The 19,632-nt window shown below is 42.1% G+C and overlaps 3 protein-coding genes across 4 annotated transcripts; 1 reads left to right on the top strand and 2 right to left on the bottom strand.

Annotated features, from left to right (window-relative positions):
• Positions 1-169: 169 nt before the first annotated feature.
• Positions 170-5,234, top strand: LOC114848994 (NLR family CARD domain-containing protein 3-like). Its single transcript, XM_055505685.1, has 8 exons — positions 170-703; positions 866-985; positions 1,342-1,420; positions 1,580-1,808; positions 1,942-3,751; positions 3,876-4,049; positions 4,234-4,978; positions 5,097-5,234. Exons 1-7 carry the CDS (start codon positions 624-626, stop codon positions 4,454-4,456), a joined length of 2,715 nt encoding a protein of 904 aa, XP_055361660.1. The 5' UTR covers positions 170-623; the 3' UTR covers positions 4,457-4,978; positions 5,097-5,234.
• A 47-nt stretch (positions 5,235-5,281) lies between these two features.
• LOC114849401 (zinc finger protein 239-like) lies at positions 5,282-11,803 on the bottom strand. 2 transcript variants are annotated; one of them, XM_029140823.3, is made up of 2 exons: positions 11,615-11,803; positions 5,282-8,555 (listed from the first exon to the last, which is right to left on the bottom strand). In XM_029140823.3, the coding sequence occupies exons 1-2, from the start codon at positions 11,657-11,659 to the stop codon at positions 7,680-7,682; spliced, it is 921 nt and encodes a 306-aa protein (XP_028996656.1). In that variant the 5' UTR covers positions 11,660-11,803; the 3' UTR covers positions 5,282-7,679. The 2 variants fall into 2 exon arrangements, with proteins under 2 accessions (XP_028996656.1, XP_055361814.1); XM_055505839.1 differs by having other exon boundaries at positions 11,003-11,757.
• Positions 11,804-16,446: 4,643 nt separating this feature from the next.
• On the bottom strand, positions 16,447-18,147 carry tm4sf21b (transmembrane 4 L six family member 21b). Its single transcript, XM_029140948.3, has 5 exons — positions 17,729-18,147; positions 17,458-17,523; positions 17,172-17,323; positions 16,875-17,061; positions 16,447-16,738 (listed from the first exon to the last, which is right to left on the bottom strand). Exons 1-5 carry the CDS (start codon positions 17,906-17,908, stop codon positions 16,736-16,738), a joined length of 588 nt encoding a protein of 195 aa, XP_028996781.1. The 5' UTR covers positions 17,909-18,147; the 3' UTR covers positions 16,447-16,735.
• Between the last annotated feature and the right edge of the window lie 1,485 nt (positions 18,148-19,632).

Below are 19,632 nucleotides of genomic sequence, written 5' to 3'. Positions count from 1 at the left end.
AAGAACATCCCCTAAGCATGTTGCTCCAACAGAGATTATTTGGCTTCCGCTGCCAGGTTGGCGCAGTTGAATTCATGTAATAGAAGAGGGCCCTTAACCACAGTTGAGTTCTCATACTGCACTGTTGAAGGTCCTGCTTATCTGCTTCATTCATCTCCTCTCTGCTCACTGCTTCAGCTGAGTTAGGGAGACGGCCTGGTTCTTTGGGCCTTAGAGTCCTTGAACAATGACAAGGATCCACCATTGAACTCAGTGCACCAAATTACTGCTCCCAGCCTGCATTGCTGCTCATACATGTCAGGAAATGTGAGCTAAAACAACAGCACAAAGTGTCCCCAAGATCTCCAAAACATTAAATTAGAAAGAAAAACATACTATTATAGAATATACATTATAAAACACTGGGGATAGATTTGCTACAGCTTCATGGCTCCATCTAGTGGCTGATAGTAGACATAGCGCAGCTGGTGGCAGCTTCCTCTGCCTCCTACTGTCTGACTACATCCAGCTGACACTCATGAAACAGAGAACACACAATCAGTGGAGGAGCAGCTGATATTGTTACAGGACTAATGATGGAAAATGGTTTGTGTTTCTTCTCCACTTGAAGTTAGGAAGGCAGAATGGATCAGTGTGAGGACAAAGAGGAGGGAGCCACTCCTTCTAAAATCAGAAGAATAGAGATGAAGACTGAAGCTCAGAGGTGAGATGACTGAAACCATCTGACTGATTCTGTTAAAATTAGTAATAATATTTAAAAAATATAATATTTGAAAGAATATTTCATCCTTACATGTTTATTATGATTTAACATTTAGGAAGTTTGTTGTTTTTACTGAATATGTGAGAGTTGTTTTTCCATCAGGTTCCAAAAGAGACAGGAGTTTGTTGAACCTGAACCTGAATTCCACTGTGTGTCCATCATGAGTGATGTCTCAAAGGATTTTAGTATTAATTTTAAAGACCAAGCTGTATCACAGTCAAAGTGAGTTGGTGTCTGTTTCAATGTGATGGAAACACTAAACAAACACTATTTGACTTTAGTTGTGATGTTGTTACTAAGTGTGACTAGTATCAACACCAGAGCTGACATCTGAATTTTGGTTAAGAATCCAAACAATGAATGAATGCAGGAAGTAGATGAAAGTTCCTAGTGTGAGCAGCTGCTTTGCCCCATACTCACAAAGTTCAACATGTTCACAACCAGTCTCATGTGCAGACTCCTTGTTTCAGCACTTCAGCCTTTTCAGTGATGGAGGCAGATATTTACGTTGGTCAGAGCTGCTGAGACTGTGTGTCTGTGTGGACTCACATGACTCATTCTTCATGGTTCCTCCACAGAGTGGACCTGCAGAGCTCAGAGGTTCCCAGTGATCAGTCTGTCCAGCAGCACCAAACACACCTGGACTCCATATTTATGGTCTGTACATGTACAACTACTATTGTTCATCTGTTGTGTTCACAATAATCTCAAGCTGCACTTTTTAGACCAGTGGATCGTCAGTGTATCCAACATGGATCTGATGTTTGTCTCCATGGTTTTAGTTGGATGCTGTCATTCATATAGTTTCTGTTCCAGCTGCTGGAGGAAAACATGGTCACGTTTGTGAAGAAGGAACTGAAGAAAATACAGAAGGTTCTGAGTTCAGATTACCCAGAATGCTTAGAGAGTCAGAGGGAGGATGAGGAGGAGTTGGATGGTGAGGATGAAGAGCAGAGGAGGAGCAGCAAAGATGCATTTCTGAAGATCACAGTGAACTTCCTGAGGAGGATGAAGCAGGAGGAGCTGGCTGACTGTCTGCAGAGCAGTAAGAGGATTTATAACATTTAACATCACAGACACAATCATACATTTACTGATATGATTTTTATATGTGGACCAGAAGTAAACTGACATTTTTCTAACAAATTACATTAATCATTTTTTGGTTGTTTATTTAGGATCTCCTGCTGCAGTTTGTCAGCATCAACTTAAATCTCAGCTAAAACAGAAGTTCCAGTTTGTCTTTGAAGGCATCTCTAAAGCAGGAAACCCAACCCCTCTGAACCAAATCTACACAGAGCTCTACATCACAGAGGGAGAGACTGGAGAGGTCAACAATGAACATGAGGTCAGACAGATTGAAACAACCTCCAGGAAACAATACAGAGCAGAAACATCCATCAGACCAGAAGACATCTTTAAAGGCTCAGCTGGAAGAGATGGAGCCATCAGAACAGTGATGACAAAGGGAGTAGCTGGCATTGGGAAAACAGTCCTAACACAGAAGTTCACTCTGGATTGGGCTGAAGACAAAGCCAACCAGGACATATGCTTCACATTTCCATTCACCTTCAGAGAGCTGAATCTGCTGAAAGAGCAAAAGTTCAGCTTGGTGGAACTTGTTCATCACTTCTTCACTGAAACCAAAGCAGCAGGAATCTGCAGCTTTGAACAGTTCCAAGTTGTTTTCATCTTGGACGGTCTGGATGAGTGTCGACTTCCTCTGGACTTCAACAAGACTAAAACCCTGACTGATGTCACAGAGTCCACCTCAGTGGATGTGCTGCTGACAAACCTGATCAGGGGGAACCTGCTTCCCTCTGCTCGCCTCTGGATCACCACACGACCTGCAGCAGCCAATCAGATCCCTCCTGGCTGTGTTGACATGGTGACAGAGGTCAGAGGGTTCACTGACCCACAGAAAGACGAGTACTTCAGGAAGAGGTTCACAGATGAGCAGCAGGCCACAACCATCATCTCCCACATCAAGACGTCACGAAGCCTCCACATCATGTGCCACATCCCAGTCTTCTGCTGGATCACTGCTACGGTTCTGGAGGATGTGTTGAAAACCAGAGAGGGAGGAGAGCTGCCCAAGACCCTGACTGAGATGTACATCCACTTCCTGGTGGTTCAGACCAAAGTAAAGAACATCAAGTATGATGGAGGAGCTGAGACAGATCCACACTGGAATAAAAAGAACAGGAAGGTGATTGGAAGGTCTCTGGGAAAACTGGCTTTTGAGCAGCTGCAGAAAGGAAACCTGATCTTCTATGAGTCAGACCTAACAGAGTGTGGCATCGATATCACAGCAGCCTCAGTTTACTCAGGAGTGTTCACACAGATCTTTATAGAGCAGAGAGGACTGTACCAGGACAAGGTGTTCTGTTTCGTCCATCTGAGTGTTCAGGAGTTTCTGGCTGCTCTTCATGTCCATCTGACCTTCATCAACTCTGGGGTCAATGTGTTGTCAGAAGAACAATCCACAGCCCAGACGTCTGAAACAAGAATAGAAAAATCTACAGAGACACAGCTCTACTGTGATGCTGTACACGAGGCCTTACAGAGTCCAAATGGACACCTGGACCTGTTCCTTCGTTTCCTCCTCGGTCTTTCACTGCAGACTAATCAGACTCCCATGAAAGGCCTTATTAGACAGACAAGAAGTGATTTAAAAACCAAGGAAACAGTTCAATACATCAAGAAGAAGATATCAGAATCTCCATCTGCAGAAAAAAACATCAACCTGTTCCACTGTCTGAATGAACTGAATGACTGTTCTCTAGTGGAGGAGATTCAACAGTACCTGGACTCAGGAAAAGTCTCTACAGATGAACTTTCACCTGCTCAGTGGTCAGCTCTGCTTTTCATGTTGGTGTCATCAGGAAAAGAACTGGATGAGTTTGACCCAGTAAAATACTCTTCAAGCTTTTCAGAGAAGGATTTTCTGTTCGTACTGGGAGTGGTCAAAGTCTTCAAGAAAGTTGTGTAAGTATAAGGTAACACACAGGTACTTTATTTTAACATCAAGATTGTCTAGTTGTCTCATTAAATTGCATGTCATTAAATCACAACATGTACATTGTCATTCTCTATTATACTGCCTCATCAGACTGAGTGGCTGTAACCTGTCAGAGAGAAGCTGTGAAGCTCTGTCCTCAGTTCTCAGCTCTCAGTCCTCTAGTCTGAGGGAACTGGACCTGAGTAACAACGACCTGCAGGATTCAGGAGTGAAGCTACTGTCTGATGGACTGAGGAGTCCTCACTGTCAACTGGAAACTCTCTGGTCAGGATTAATCTTGTTTTTGAATAATCTAGATCTCTCTGACTCCAGTTTCCAGAGCCTTATTTCACAATCATATTCTGCAAAAAACACATTTCAACAATACACTTTTTAACACCAAACAATACAGTATATGACAAATAATAATAAACAGTGGTACAGTGGCTTGAACATTGTGTGTTTGCAGGCTGTCAGGTTGTCTGGTCACAGAGGAAGGCTGTGCTTCTCTGGCCTCTGCTCTGAGCTCCAACCCCTCCCATCTGAGAGAGCTGGACCTGAGCTACAATCATCCAGGAGACTCAGGAGAGAAGCTGCTGTTTGCTGGACTGGAGGATCCACACTGGAGACTGGACACTCTCAAGTATGTGGAAGACTATATGTTAATATTATGCTGTGCCTTTTGGGTCTAGTTGTTTCTGGGGCTCAATGTGTACAAGGGAAGAGTTGTAAAGGAGTGGATGAGGTTATTAGTGACCATTGGTTCGTGACTCAGAATCCGTGGCATTTCAGCACACCGTAACACACATCCATCCATCCATTTTCTATCGCTTATTCCCATGTGGGGTCACGGGGGTGCTGAAGCCTTTGAGCGAGAGGCAAGGTACAGTCCATTGCAGGGCAACATAGACAGACAACTATTCACCAATGAACCTAATGCATGTTTTTGGACTGTGGGAGGAAGCCGGAAAACCGGGAGAGAACCAACGCAAACATGACGAGAACATGCAAACTCCACACAGAAAGGCCCTTGGGAATTCAACCCAGAACCTTCTTGTTGTGAGGCGACAGTGCTACCCACTGCACCACTGTTCATTTCATTCTCCCTCTTCAGGGTGTAACACACACACACACGTCTGCATGTCTCTGACCCCCTCTTCCTTTTAGGTTGAAGCCTGGTGGAGCCCGATGGTTGAGACCAGGTCTGAGGAAGTGTAAGTGTGTTTTTAATGACATCAACAACATTCAACCATCTTCAACTGTCATGAGTCGTCGTCAAACTGATGATAGATCAATAACTGCAGCTGGATTGTGTCTTGTTCTCTCCATCAGATTTCTGTCAACTCAGAATCGACACAAACACAGTGAACAGACAATTACAACTGTCTGACAACAACAGGAAGGTGACACACATGAAGGAGGATCAGCCATATCCTAATCATCCAGACAGATTTGACGACTGGCCTCAGCTGCTGTGTAGTAATGGTCTGACTGGTCGCTGTTACTGGGAGGTTGAATGGAAAGGAAAGGTTTATATATCAGTGAGTTACAGAGAAATCAGAAAAAAGGAGGCAGCACAGACTGTGTGTTTGGAATGAACAACAAGTCCTGGAGGATGAGATGCACTGGTGCTGGTTACTATGTTTCTCACAACGGCAAAGAAACACCCATAACCTCCTCTTTGTCTAACAGAGTAGCAGTGTATGTGGACTGTCCTTCTGGTTCTCTGTCCTTCTACAAAGTCTCCTCTGATGAACTGATCCACCTTCACACCTTCAACACAACATTCACCGGACCTCTTTATCCTGGGTTTGGGTTCTGGTATCACCCATCAGGTTCCTCAGTGTCTTTGTGTGATGTGTAATAGTGGCAGTTTGATCCTGTCAGAGAAACGTTGTCACTGTTGAACACTGTCTGTTCATATGTGTCTCGTTTTCAGATTTGTGTATACAGTAAATAAGTTTCTTTCTCAGCCAGTTCTAATGCAAATGATTCCTTGTGAACTTCCTCTTTCAGTTCTTTAAAGATGGAACCTCTGATTATTCCAATATGGAAATGTTGATGACTTGTGAAGTTGTTTTCCACTGAATATTGAATGTATGGAACTGTGATATCAGATGTCTTTATTTTCTTTTTTTCCCCTTTTTTTCTCCCGCCTTTTTTCTCCTCCAGCACTTAAAGTTTCAGCTGAGTTTCACTGTCATATTATTTTTATTGGAGCTTTATATATTGAACAATCAGGGTTTATCTATATGACAAATATTTATTTTACATGTTTCTGACAGAAGACAATGAAGATTTGTTTTATAATCTTGTCATAAATAAATGTTTGTTGCACTTTTTATTTGTCTCCAGTTTTCATTCTAAGGTTTTGCTGTATGTATTCATCCTAAGAACAAGCTAAACACCTGAGATGGGATTTTTTTCCTAGATGGTTTTCTAATCATAGAAATAATAGAAGGAGTTGAAGAGCTCAGGGAGTAGGGAAAGATCTGAGAAAGTGCATATCTAGGTCTGATACGTTAGGGGTTGGGTATATGCCATAAACTCTTTACAATGGTTTAATGAAAAGATTTGGATTAACATAGCCTAGAGGTGGTTGGATTTGGGGCTTGATGGCTAGAACATTGGTGTTGGATGCAGCACGTGAACAGTTCATTCCAGTCTCCGTCACCAGGTGGACCTTCCATCCCATATAAACCTAAATGTATTAATCTGATTTCCTCGTTTGATCTAATGTAAGGATGAGACACAATCTCATTTAAATTCTATTTAGAGAAACTGGATGTAGACAAATGTGTACGTGTGTGTAAATCCGTAGTAAAATGTTTAGGCACCATTAAAATAAATGTATATTCAATCACTTCAAAGTGCTCAGTGATCATCTCACCTTGATGCTGTGGAAAACAAGCCATTTTTACTGTGACAGCTCAGCTCTTCCTTTTGTTTTCATTTAGTAAATGTTCTTCTGGCCAGACTGGCTTTCAGATACTTCCAAAATGTGGGACTAAAGATTTTATTATTCAAGTTTAATACCAAACATATCCGGTTGACTTATTATCAATTTATTGCTTTGCCTTTCACCCAGTTTACATTTTATATTTAAGATGTAATAGACATGAGTCAGACATGAGAGGCCAAACATGAAGTTTAATTCAAAACTGATTAACAAGCAGCAGTTTACTGTTTACCAAGACCTTTGCAAACTAGCTCCTTTGAACTTGCTGGACAATCATTGTCCATCAATAGCTCAGTCTAAGTGTCACACAAAATCTAGAAGAAAATAAAGGTGGGAAATGTCTGATAATTTCCAAAGATCCAGAGTCTCCATTATACATCACCAGTGACGGTCAAATATTATTGTATACATTTGAGGATTGCACATTAAAGTGTAACTTTGTAACATGTGATAACATTAAACACACATATGTTCATGTATACAAGGTACAGATGTCAGGACAGTCCATGATCCACCTACTGCACCAAAAATAAGAATATTGTTGATATATAACTTATACCTAACTTATACTTATTACCAATTAAGGCAACTGCATGAAATTGCTGGGCATCTGCACATTCAGCATACTACTATGTGTGTACTACACATGTGGATCTGCCATGTGTGTTCCAAACACATAAGAAGTCTAGAGACTGCTTTTGTCTTTTATGCATGTATACATGTTGCACTGACAATGACCCTTTAGCATGGGCACAGCAGTAATGAGTTGCAATTTAAGTATAAAATGCATAATAGCGTATCCTTACAAATAATTGGAGCTTAGATGGTTTGTTATTAAAATATTATAATCAAAGCTCAGAGAACAAAAAGTTTACTAAATATCCTGTAGCTAATTAACAATTGCACAGATAGACATCTATTCACTGAGCTGCCTATTGTCTGAATGTTGAGTCATCTCAAGTAAACTTTTTTTTTTCTTTGTGAACACGCCGATGGTTGTATAAACCACTGCCGGTAGTAAAAGATTTTCCACACTGTTGGCAGCAGTAGGGTTTCTCTCCAGTGTGAATACGCTGGTGACTTTTTAAATGGGTTCTGGTAGCAAATGATTTTATACACTGACAGCAGAGGTAGGGTTTTATTGGAGTGTGAACACGCTGGTGATGCATTAGATTGACATTCAGACTGAAACATTTCCCACAAACATCACACCAATAAGGTTTCTCGCCAGTGTGGACACGCTGATGATGCTTTAAATTGCTACTGATCGCAAAGGATTTCCCACATTGATCACACGAGTAGGGTTTTTCTCTAGTGTGAACACGCTTGTGAATAAACAAATTACTATTGCTAGTAAAAGTCTTTCCACACTGATCACAGCAATATGGTTTCTCTCCAGTGTGACGACGCTGATGTATCTTTAAAGTCTGATTGAAGGCAAATGATTTGCCACATTCATCACACTGATAAGGTTTTACTTTAGTGTGAACATACTGGTGTTGCCTTAGATAGCTATTTTGAGTAAAACCTTTTCCGCACTCAACACACTGGTACGGTTTCTCTCCAGTGTGGACACGTTGATGAGCCTTGAAATTGCCAATGAAAAATAAGGATTTGCCACATTGATTACACCTATAACGATTTTCTCCAGTGTGAATGAGCTGGTGTTTCTTTAGAGCACTATTCTGAGCATAACGTTTTCCACACTGGTCACAGCAGTAAGGTTTCTCTTGGATGCAAACTTTCTGATGAATCTCTATATTTGATGCTGATGAAAAAACATCACCTTGGTCATAGTGGTGATATCTGGATTCCTTTGTTGTACTTGGTTCCTGAACAAAGAAAAAATATATATATATAGTCAGGTCTGCTGGTTTCCTGGTTTATGGGTCATTCAAAATAGAATTAACCAAATAAAACAGTGTCAAAGTCTGTAAGAGCTCACAATATATATAATCTTTCAATAATAGTATGATTATGTTTGAATGACAAATTTGTCATTTTAACATGTTCTACTACATTGTGAACTTGTAATCAGGATGAAATAGAGTTGAGTGTGTAATGGAAAAAATGTACTTTAATGCTTCTTGTGTTCATTTCTGACTCTGTATAGCAACCATGCATTCTGTACTAGACCCAGAACTGAACATTCTTAGACAAACAATCTATCTTCCTCTCAAGGTTCTGTCGCACATTAAGTGCTGACATCTAATGTTGTGTTTAACTGTACGATTGTTCATGGCCTGTGTCTGACTTTTACCCCCGGTCTCTGGCTCCTTTATATCTGATGCCTCACCAGACCCAAGGCTGTAAACCTTGTGTATTCCCTGTGTAATGTAAACATCTTCACCCACAGTGTGATAAGGAGATTCCACCAGGTCCCAGGAGAAGGGTTAAAAGGCAGAGACAACCTCAGAATGGTGTGATCTTTGCATTATACCTCCGTGGTGTATGTTCAGATCTCCCCAGCTGGCTTTTTGATTTGCTTTCCTCATTATTTGTTATTTTCTTTATTATTTCAATAAATCGCACAAAAGGACAACTCTCTCATCTGCCTTTATTCCAAAAATTTCCACCAACGAATGTTACAGGGCAAGACTCAAATGCACGTCTTTTATAAATTCTGCACACTCAAGGTAAATTTTATTTGAATCAAAGGTTAGAGAAAATTGATACATAGATCATAGTGAAATGTCTGATTATATGTATGCATATGCAGTCTTGTCATTGATTTGTTACTAGATCTGTCTGAAAACGGACAATTAGGACAGGGAAGTGCATGTATGGTAAAAATGTGGTTAAAAAAACAAAACATATGGTCAGAATAAAATTAACCAAAAGGAACCGAAGTCACCGTCAAAACTAACTTAACTAATCACTTCATCCTGTAACTGATAATACATTACTAATAATACATGAAAAATAAATTAATAAAAATAAACAATTAAATTTAAATTTAACATTAAATAAATTCCAGATTTGACATCAAAGTCCATGGATACACATGTGTACCAGGATTGTGTCCCAGATCCCAAAACTCAAAACACTTCATGCTACCAGAACTTTCATACACCACATAAAACGAGTCCTCAAATTTCACTCTGAATAAAACTTCCAAATACTTTGTAGGAGAGAGTACAGATATCACATAACTGGCAAAAAATCAAAAACTATAATTGACTAAGGACTGATCCTTAGTTTATTTTACATGTGGAAAAAAATGTGAAAAATGGAATGTTCAAAGACTTGGTTTTGTTAAAACGTTTCACAAATTTTGTATCATGAATTTTCTTATTCTCCTCTTAGAGGCTGAAAACTTCGCTTGATTTGATATGGAGTTAGCCATATGTAATGGGTCAATTTCAGTACAATACAAGACTTAAAGTAGAACTTCACTGAAAAGCAAGTTGGGTTATAAACACTGCAAAAAAGAGAATATATTTTCCGTTTTTCCCTATTTGTAGCCTTCAGATGTATTTATTCCACACCATGATCCTATACAACCTGCTAAATGCGTTTGTCCATGTTTTTGCAACATAATTGCAACAACTGCACAAGCAAACCAGTAAAACCAAGAGGGGGGGCTGGACAGGTCTGTGTTGTACCCAGCTGGGGGCGCTGTCGCCATCCTTAACACAGGTAAATGCTACAAATGGTTGTCGATTTGCTATCAGACTCTACAATTAGCACCGTTAAATGCCTCCCGGTCCATAACACTACAGCATTTACAGCTGCCTGGAGACCGAACAACGAGGTTGGTGCTTGGATAGAAACTTGAAACAGGCTCAGTGTTAAAAAAAAGCCAACTACAATGTTCGACTGTAGTCAAACAGCTGTTCAGTACGGTGGCCCTGAAGTGCAAGTCACAAACAAACAAAAAGGCGAAACATGACGACGTTACCAGGAAACACGACGATGTTAACAGACAACAAACCAACATGTCAACATTACGGAAAGGGTAGGGAACAGCTGTTCAGATCCGCAAAGTCCTGATAAGATCGCGCTTCCCTCATCCTATTAAAAAGTAGACTCTGTCCCACTGAGTCCTGCTTCTTTCAGTTTCGATTTGGGCGTCCGAATATTTAATGTTAAAATATGTTGACAGCATATCGAGACTTGCATCCAATGAAAACCTTTTATGAATAGCCCTCAAATTTATGATCTTCTTAAATAGCCCTTAATATTTTAATTAATATTTAATATTTAATTATTATATTTTTTTTAGCTTGCAGGTAATAACACGGCTGCACGGTGCATGAAGGGTCAGAGCAGACTCTACCTGCTGAGGAGACTGTGGTCTTTTGGAGTGAGGGGCCACTCCTGAAGACCTTCTATGACTCTGTGGTGGCATCAGCCGTCCTGTACTGTAGGTCTGCTGGAGCAGCAGCATCACAGTGAGGGACAGGAAGAGACTCATACTCACTCTGCCTGTACTGTACTGCGTTGTACTGTGCCAACACAAACTGTTTTGTCGCTGTATTCCCTCTAATCTGTACTGCTGTTGTGAGAAGTAATTTCCCCACTGCGGGACTATTAACGGTTTTCTTAAAAACAGGAAGTTAAAGTTAGACTGACTTAGCTTGTGACCAATCAGAAACAAGACCTGGTCCCTACCTTTTCCTGTTAATGTCCTTGTGTTTCCTTTTAATGTCGTTGTGTTTTCTCTTATTGTCATTACGTTTCGTATTTTTGTTTGTTTGTGATTTGCACTTCATGGCCACCGTAAATTTGTCTTTAAGAAAAAATACAAAACACACCAGTTTACTCGTTTCTCCTTGATGTGAGCAGAAAATGGAATTTAATCAAAGCACGGTGAGAAAAAAGCCCAATAGACTAAGAATAAACGGATGCTACGGAATGAACCCGTTTCTGCACGTGCGCCAACACTGGCCTGATGATCGGAACCTGTGCTCCGTGTGGCGGCCCTTTTGCTCATTTGGACCCGCTGTCGATTTCCTTGAGGAAAAGCGGATACGGGTTCAACCTGTTCTTGTTGGAAACACTCAGCACACACGCTAGCTGCGTGTCTAGCGCGGTCTCCACTGGAATCTCGAATTACGAGTTCTTTCTTCTTCGGTGTTTTACGGCGGCTCGCGTCCTTAAAGTTGCACTACCGCCACCTACCGTATCACACACACACACACACACACACACACACACACACACACACACACACACACACACACACACACACACACACACACACACGCACACACACACACACACACACACACACACACACACACACTGCAGCTCTAAGGACGAGGTGTGTGTCAGAGATGTGAAGATTCTCCCTAATTATAACTGGTGGTTCGGTGCTTGTAGTTGACAATGTGTGGTGAGTAGAGGAATCTCACTTTTAATTAATGACTGAAATAACTGCTGATTTGTTTTGCTTCTGTGTTACTTTAAATTTGATGATTCCAGGACCTTGGTCTTGTTATTTTTAGCGTCTTCTAACAAACGAGATTTCATTTCATGTTACAGCCACCAGTCAGCTGAGGTCACGACGGCTTCCTTCTGTCGCGTGGACAGCGAGTCTTCCCGTTTACCGAGCACGCTCAGTGCCCTGGAGGAGCAGAACTTCCTACTCTTCTAGTCATGAAGTCAGTGTTCTCATTCTGGTTTCAGTCATAGTTTCAGTGCTGGTTGTGGTTTCCCTCTCAGACCTCCTAAACGAGGCATTCGAAGGACCATGAGGACAGAGTTTTCAGGCTCCAGCTGTGTCTCCATAAAGAATGAGCCGTCCAAGCATCATCCTCTGACTAGATGTCATGATCAGCATAAACATCAGGATGTGTGATATTGTTTGATAGAAAAAATAGAAACAAAGGTTTATAGACATCCACAGCGTTGAGACATGTGGACAATAATTCAATATTCAAAATCACAGAGCTCGACATAAACCAGCAGCAGGCAGGAAAATATGTTGATTGAACTATGTGTGTGTGTTTAGGACTGATACAATGAACCATCACATACTACAACTTAATGCTTTACCTGGTTGACAGTCAACATCAAGACAGGATGAAAAAGAGTGGCTCTGGAGAAGCACAGTTAACCCAGGTTGGCTACCTGTCAAGCTTCATTACTACATATTATTTTATATATAATAATTTATTCTCATGGTTTCTGAAATAAAGCATTCATATATTCATCATCTTCTTTATTAACGTCAGACATAAACTGATGAACTTTAAAAATAAACATTTAGATTTACTGTTGTTCCTTTCTAACTAACAGTTGTTCTTAGTTCCTGTCTGTCACATAGCAAAACACAACATATATATAATAATGACCCATTGTTTTCAAATTTAAACTGTAGCACTGAAGAGAATACTCATGTAACATACCACCGTGTCTAACAAGCAAAAGAATGAGAAGAGGAAGAGGAGGAGGAAGAAGAAGAGGAGGACACAACGTCTGAGTGTGTCAAGTTGTGTGGAGCAATGTGTCGATTTCAGCCCAGCTGTCTCCAAGTTGCTCAGGCCTTCGCTTTCGCTATCACTACATAACAGCAGCAACGTCCTCCTTCCATTGCCTCCTCAAAAAGCAAGAACAGTTCATACACACCATGCGCTCCACTGATTCCTCCACCTGACAAAAATCACACAACCCTGACTGGTATTTTCCCATTAAATGAAATGTCCTATTTAGCTTTGTGTGTCTCAGTCTTAGCCTTGATATTATGTTTTCTTCCCTTATGTTTCCTCCTCCTACCCTCATCTCTCCTTGAGGGGAAGAGGGGAACTGGGTGTGCTCCAAAAGCAGAGGTGTGACATGATGAAAGAGGGAGAGCAACAAAACGGCTGACAAGGCCAGCCCTGGGATCCAAACAGAAAGTAATGAAAAGGCACAAAATGTCCCCAAGATCTCTTAAGGATTAAAGCAGAAAGGAAAACACTAGAGTTTTTGAGAACGCTGGTGATGGGTTGCTGCGGCTTTATGGCTCCATCTAGTGGCTGATAGTAGAAGTACAGCAGTTGGTGGCAGCTTCCACTGCCTCCCACTGTTTGACTGCATCCAGCTGACACTGATATGAAACAGAGAAGAAGAGACAATTTAGTGGAGGAGCTGCTGATATTGAAGGTAAAGTGTGTGTGACCTGATGTGGATGTGGGCCTCCACATCATGTGTCAGATCCCAGTGTTCTGCTGGATCACTGCTACAGCTCTGGAGCACATGTTGACCGCAGAGCAGAGAGGAGAGCTGCCCAAGACCCTGACGGACCTGTACTCACGCTTCCTGTTGGTCCAGACCAAATAGAAAGAAGAACAATCACAACGAGGGTGACTGGATGACACCAGTCCACAGGAGCTGATGGAGGCTGACAGGGAAGTTCTGCTGAAGCTGGGGAGGCGGGCGTGGGAACGTCTGGGCCTGGAGCAGTGCGGTCTAGACGTCACAGAGGCCTTGGTTCACTCAGGGGTCCGTATCTTCCAGACAACAATCTACTGCTTTGTTCATCTGAGCGTTCAGGAGGTTCTGGCTGCTGTCTACATCTTTTACTGTTACACCAACAGGAAGACAAACATGCTGGAGAAAGTCCTGTGGAAAAGATTAACCCTGTACGTTGTTTTTTTCTTCTAAGAGCAATGGAGAAATTCCCTGAAAGTCAAAATGGCCACCTGGACCTGTTGGTTCCTTCATGGCCTCTCTTTGTCCAACCAGAGACTCTTGGAAGGTTTCAGGGCCGGACAGAAACCAGTCCAGAAATCATCCAGAGAGACATCAAGAACCTGAAGGAGATGAACAGTGATCAAATTTCTCCCGACAGAAGCATCAACATGTTACACTGTCTGAACAATTGTTCAGTTTATCAGGAGATCCAAGAGTTCCTGGAGTCGGTGAACCTATCAGAAAATAAGCTCTCTGCAGTCCACTACTCAGCTCTGGCCTACATGCTGCACATGTCAGAGGAGGTTCTGGATGAGTTGGATCTGAAGACGTCAGAGGAGGGATGACAGAGACTGATCCCAGCAGTGAGTAACTGCAAAAAAGCTCGGTGAGCCCTGATGATTTGATGTGTTGTAAATGTGTCTGTAATATTGTTATTCAGTTAGATCGATTTTCAAACATAGCTTTATCGTTGCTGGGGAAATCAGAGTAAGTCTGAGCCACCACTGAGGGAACTGTGTAAAAGTCAAAAACGAGATTTTTACAGACTATAACAAATCTCAGAGATTGTTATCTATTTAATGTGTGTGTTCCTTTATCTACATTCAGATTGTGGAGCTGCGGTCTGATAAAGACCAGCTGTGATTCTCTGACAGCTTTAAAGTCTAACTCGTCCCATCTGAGAGGACTGGACCTGAGAAACAATAGTCTGCAGGACTCAGCAGTGAAGCAGCTGTGTGGTTTCATGGAGAGTTAAGACTGTCGCCTGGAGACTCTGAGGTCACTTCACTGCTACGACTTTAGAGCTTTTGCTCGTCATCCGCAATTGGACCAACACTGTGATGAAATTGTTCAGTTTAATTTCATTGAGTAGATGCCAGTAATGTTTTTGGACTGAAATTCAGTCTCCAGAAATTACCACACTCATTTCTGTTTCTGTGGGACATTTCTGCAGAAACTGTAGAAAAATATCTCGTTAGCTGTTTCCAACATAACCATTTAAGTCAGTGCTCCGTTTAAACCGAACAACATTGTTCAGGACATATCTGACTCATCATTAATAATGTGTTCAACATCTCTGGTTCTTTATTTAGATCGTGGAGTTGCAATCAGATTAGATTCCTGCAGTCTATCAGCTGTGATTATTTGGTCTCAACCCATTTCATCTTAGAGAATGAGATGGTTTGGTAAGAGGGAATGAGGTTGGGGATTCAGACATGAAGCCTCTTTGCGATCTAGTGAATAGTCCAGACTACTCTGAGGTCAGTAGAGAGTTAGGTTCAGCTCATGATGCTCTCATTTAGCATCATAGATCCAGTCCAGCCTTCTCAGTGAAGCTGTAAGAGGACAGGAGAAGCAGTTAGAACCAATTAGAACATCTTTGTTGTGACCATGTATCTGAGCTGATGTTAAAGCGAGTCTATGAAGCACTCTGCTTTCCTCAACAGCTGGAAATGATCAAACACTGAGTTTGTCTGGTGCTGGTACAGCTGTGGAGCAGATTGTGTGTAGAGGTTCTGACTGGTCCATGAGGCAGAATGGAGAGGAGCGCCTCATTCAGCTTGGACTGACAGAGGAACCAGAAGAAGGGGGGACAACTCTCAGTGCTGCAGCCGGGCCTGATCTGAGAACGTCCTTCAGACTGAAGAAGCCTCCTGGATTGGTGGTGAAACGTTTCTACTGAAAAGAGGAAATCCAGTTGAGATGACTCAACCTTTAGCTGTGTTGTAGTTTCTGCTGATTTCCGCCAGGTGGCGACATGCACCAGAACACAGAAGCTGAGGCATTAAATTCACTGGATTGTTAGTGTCCGTAGCTATTTTCTACGTCTCCAATATTGTCTGTTGTATCGTTTTATTTGGAAACATCCTGTAGTTCATAGATTTAATTTTGTCCTTGATTAGTATTGAACAATCATTCATCACAGTTTGTGGAGCTGGAGGTGACAAACAAAGGCTTCTTCAATAAGTAGATGATAAGAACTGAGTTTGAAATGTGTCAGTAGTGTCCACATGTATGACAGCTGCTACGTATGGATGTAACAGCACTAAGAGATGTGGTTCACGTTGCCACGGCAACTAGGAGTAAACTAACAAAGCATTTGCATTTTATGTTGAGAGCTTTATTACAAAATATTATAAACACACTAATTTACATACAATGACAATAAACACAAGTAGTTCCACCTCCAGCATGTGATCAGTAATGTTATAGCAATGAAGTAGAGAAGAAAACTAAATTCAAGCATCATCACAGTCGTTCCTTCTGAAGAATTCATAATAACGGTGACAAGGGCTCAAAGAGGACACAAGCGGTTCAGTGAAGCACCAGCGATGATGACACGGCCGATGGTGATGAAAATCCCTCTCATTTGTTCTTCAAGCTGAAGGCCAGATTACTGTAGGAGGACAGAGAGAAAGTTACGCACTGGAAACACAGCAGCGCTACGACCACCGATACAAACTGTGCTCTGGCTCCCGCATCGGACGCGCATCGGACATGCTGCGTTTGGGATCGAGGATCCAGCCTGTTACCTGTTTGCCAGAGCAGGTGCCGCAGAGGCAGCCAAACAGGCCGTTGACCATCTGGATGGCGCAGAGGATGAGCTCCACGGCCGCCGCCACCAGCAGAACGGAGAACAGCGCCACGTTGAACTCAACCACGTTCTTTGGCACTTCACACAACGCCCACTGTTCCTTGTTCGACAGGTAGCCGCCCTCGCTGTAAAGAACCGGAATATTATTACTATTATATACTGCTATATACTATCATAAATATAGCCGCAGTATTGAATAAAGCAAAATGACACAACGCGTCCATAAAGGTCGTACCTGTTAGCGAAGGGGGCTCCCCACTGGAAGAGGCCAGTGGTTTCATTCCGATAGTTGCACACTGGGCCGTTAGAAAGGCCCACGGCAGCAACACTGAGGCTGTACACTCCACCCACAACACCGACCGCTGCAAAACCAATGGACAGGAACATCTGCACACACACGCACGCACACACACACACACACGCACACACACAATTTGAGAAGGTGACACTTGTGTCCGATTTTAATGCGTTGCTTAAATATGAACAGTACAAGCGACTTAGAGCAAGCTGTGCCTACTCACCCCGCAGCGGTTGGCACAGCACTGGTCAGCACTGGTCAGGTGGATGTGGATGGCAGGAACCAGAACCTATGAGCAGAACAAGCACAAGACATATTAATGATGATGTTTCTAGACATTCTTGCTGAATTGTGCGTGAGTTGTGGATGAAAGTTTAAATTGGTGAACAGGATTGTGATGATGAGCAGCTGAGTCAGTGCTGTAGGTCCAGTTATAAAACATTAGGTTCTCTGACTTTAATCACTCAAAGTATAACATAAACAGATGTGCTCACCATGAGTCCTCCTCCGATCAGGCCTCCCATGTATGTAACCTCTGGAGTGAGCTGTCCCTCATTCGACGCATAGCTGGTTTTAAAGTCGGGGAAGAAAAGAATGATGTTGCAGATGACCGACACCAGAGCCAGCACGTAGAGGGGAATGGCGATGAACTTGGAGCACGATCCTGTGCACATAATGGCGGCAGATGTGGGGTTTTCGTAAAAGAAAGGTTCCGATTCTCCTCAGAGTGGATCCGAGTTTTTCTTCTGACACACAGGGAACAGACGACTATTTAATGTAGAAGTGAGAAGAGGGTGGTGAAGGGAGGAGCCGCAAGTGAAGGACGTGTTCTTTATCATAGCTTTTATGATCCTGATTGTCTGTGATGTCCTAAATAACACGCCCATGGTCCATGGTCCCTTTGTCCTACTTTGTTTTCTGTCAACGTTTGTCAGATTTTTTAACATTCAAAATGCTATATTTTGGGTTTGATGCGGTGCTGAAGAAAGTTGGTCTGATTGAAGATAATTGTCAAAGGCAGTTTAAAAACACACAGACACCCAATTATGTGCATGTTGCCAGGTATTACTAATTTTTCAACCTGGTTTCATTACCGTATTCAGGTTGCACTTGTGGTTTAATTTATTAAGTCGTACCTGAAACGGGTTCATTGGATTGATTATGCTTTATGCTGTCATCACCTACATGTCATCATCTGGCATGTTCACCATAGCATGGTGCAAGCTCTAATTATCATATCAGAGGCTGTTAAAAGTGTCAACACACACGCACGCGCACGCACACACACACACACACACACACACACACACACACACACACACACACAGATGGGCTCTGCTCCAGTCTGAAGAGCTCTCAGTGAGTCATGGTTTCCATTACTGTCTGGTCTTATCTTTACTCCATTAAAGTTTAACTAATGCTGTGTGGGATAACTAAATATAAAATATTATTATTATATAGTTTTGTTTCCACAAGTAGCAATCGCAGCGAGAGATGAGAGGTCAAGGACAAAGACGCCCGACTGTAGTTGTTGTAATAAGCTTTTCCACAAGACCATGAGATGCAGCTGATGCATCTTAAACACTAAATAACATCATCAGTCAGTTTCAGAGTTCATGAGCGAAAATCCCCACAGATCAATCAATAATGATGGGTGGAGTTTAGACTTTAGAGTGAAACGTTAAGATAGTGATAAGGCCTCACCTTCAGGTCAGGGGTTTCACTCAGTGGGGTGGAGTGTGGAAGGCCGTTAGATTACGTCTCAGTCCTCACGCTCACATCCGCTGTCCAAAAGGAGCACTGCTTCCTCTCCACGGTTTGATGAGATCATGGCAAGTGATTTTGACTTGAGCAAGAAGTGTTGTGTTGATGACACTGGCTTTAAAGCAGATAACCCTTTTAAAAACATGGTGGTGCGGGCATCATGAGTTGGGCCTAATCCGCCGAGTCTGGAACAGGACAAGTTGCCATGACGACAGGAATTTTGAGTTAAGCGGGTAAACCCTAGATAAACTGTTAATGTACGTTTCTTCCCTGTAATAGACAGACGCAGCAACGACAGAGCTTAATTCACCAGGGAGAACTTGGGGTTCATTGCCTTGCCCAAAGACACGTTTAACATGTATCAGGAGGTGCTGGGAATCAAACCAACGATTCAATGACTGGTGGGTAGCTGCTCCAGCTCCAGGGCAACACAGAATGTTAAGATCATCAACAAAAGAACTGTCCTGTTTGATATCAGCTGAGTTAGTGTTTCTAAAACATTCAAGTGGGGAAACTATAATTCTGAAGAAACACTGGAATCACCTGTGAATAGGTAGCTCACGGTAACTGCTGCTAAAGAGGATCCCAAGAACCTAAAAGCTTCAATAGATGTAACAAGTAACCATATGCAAAT

This window comes from Betta splendens, chromosome 2 (genome assembly GCF_900634795.4).
Source record: "Betta splendens chromosome 2, fBetSpl5.4, whole genome shotgun sequence".
Classification (NCBI taxonomy): Eukaryota; Metazoa; Chordata; class Actinopteri; order Anabantiformes; family Osphronemidae; genus Betta; species Betta splendens.
This window is presented reverse-complemented; position numbering and strand designations above follow the sequence as displayed.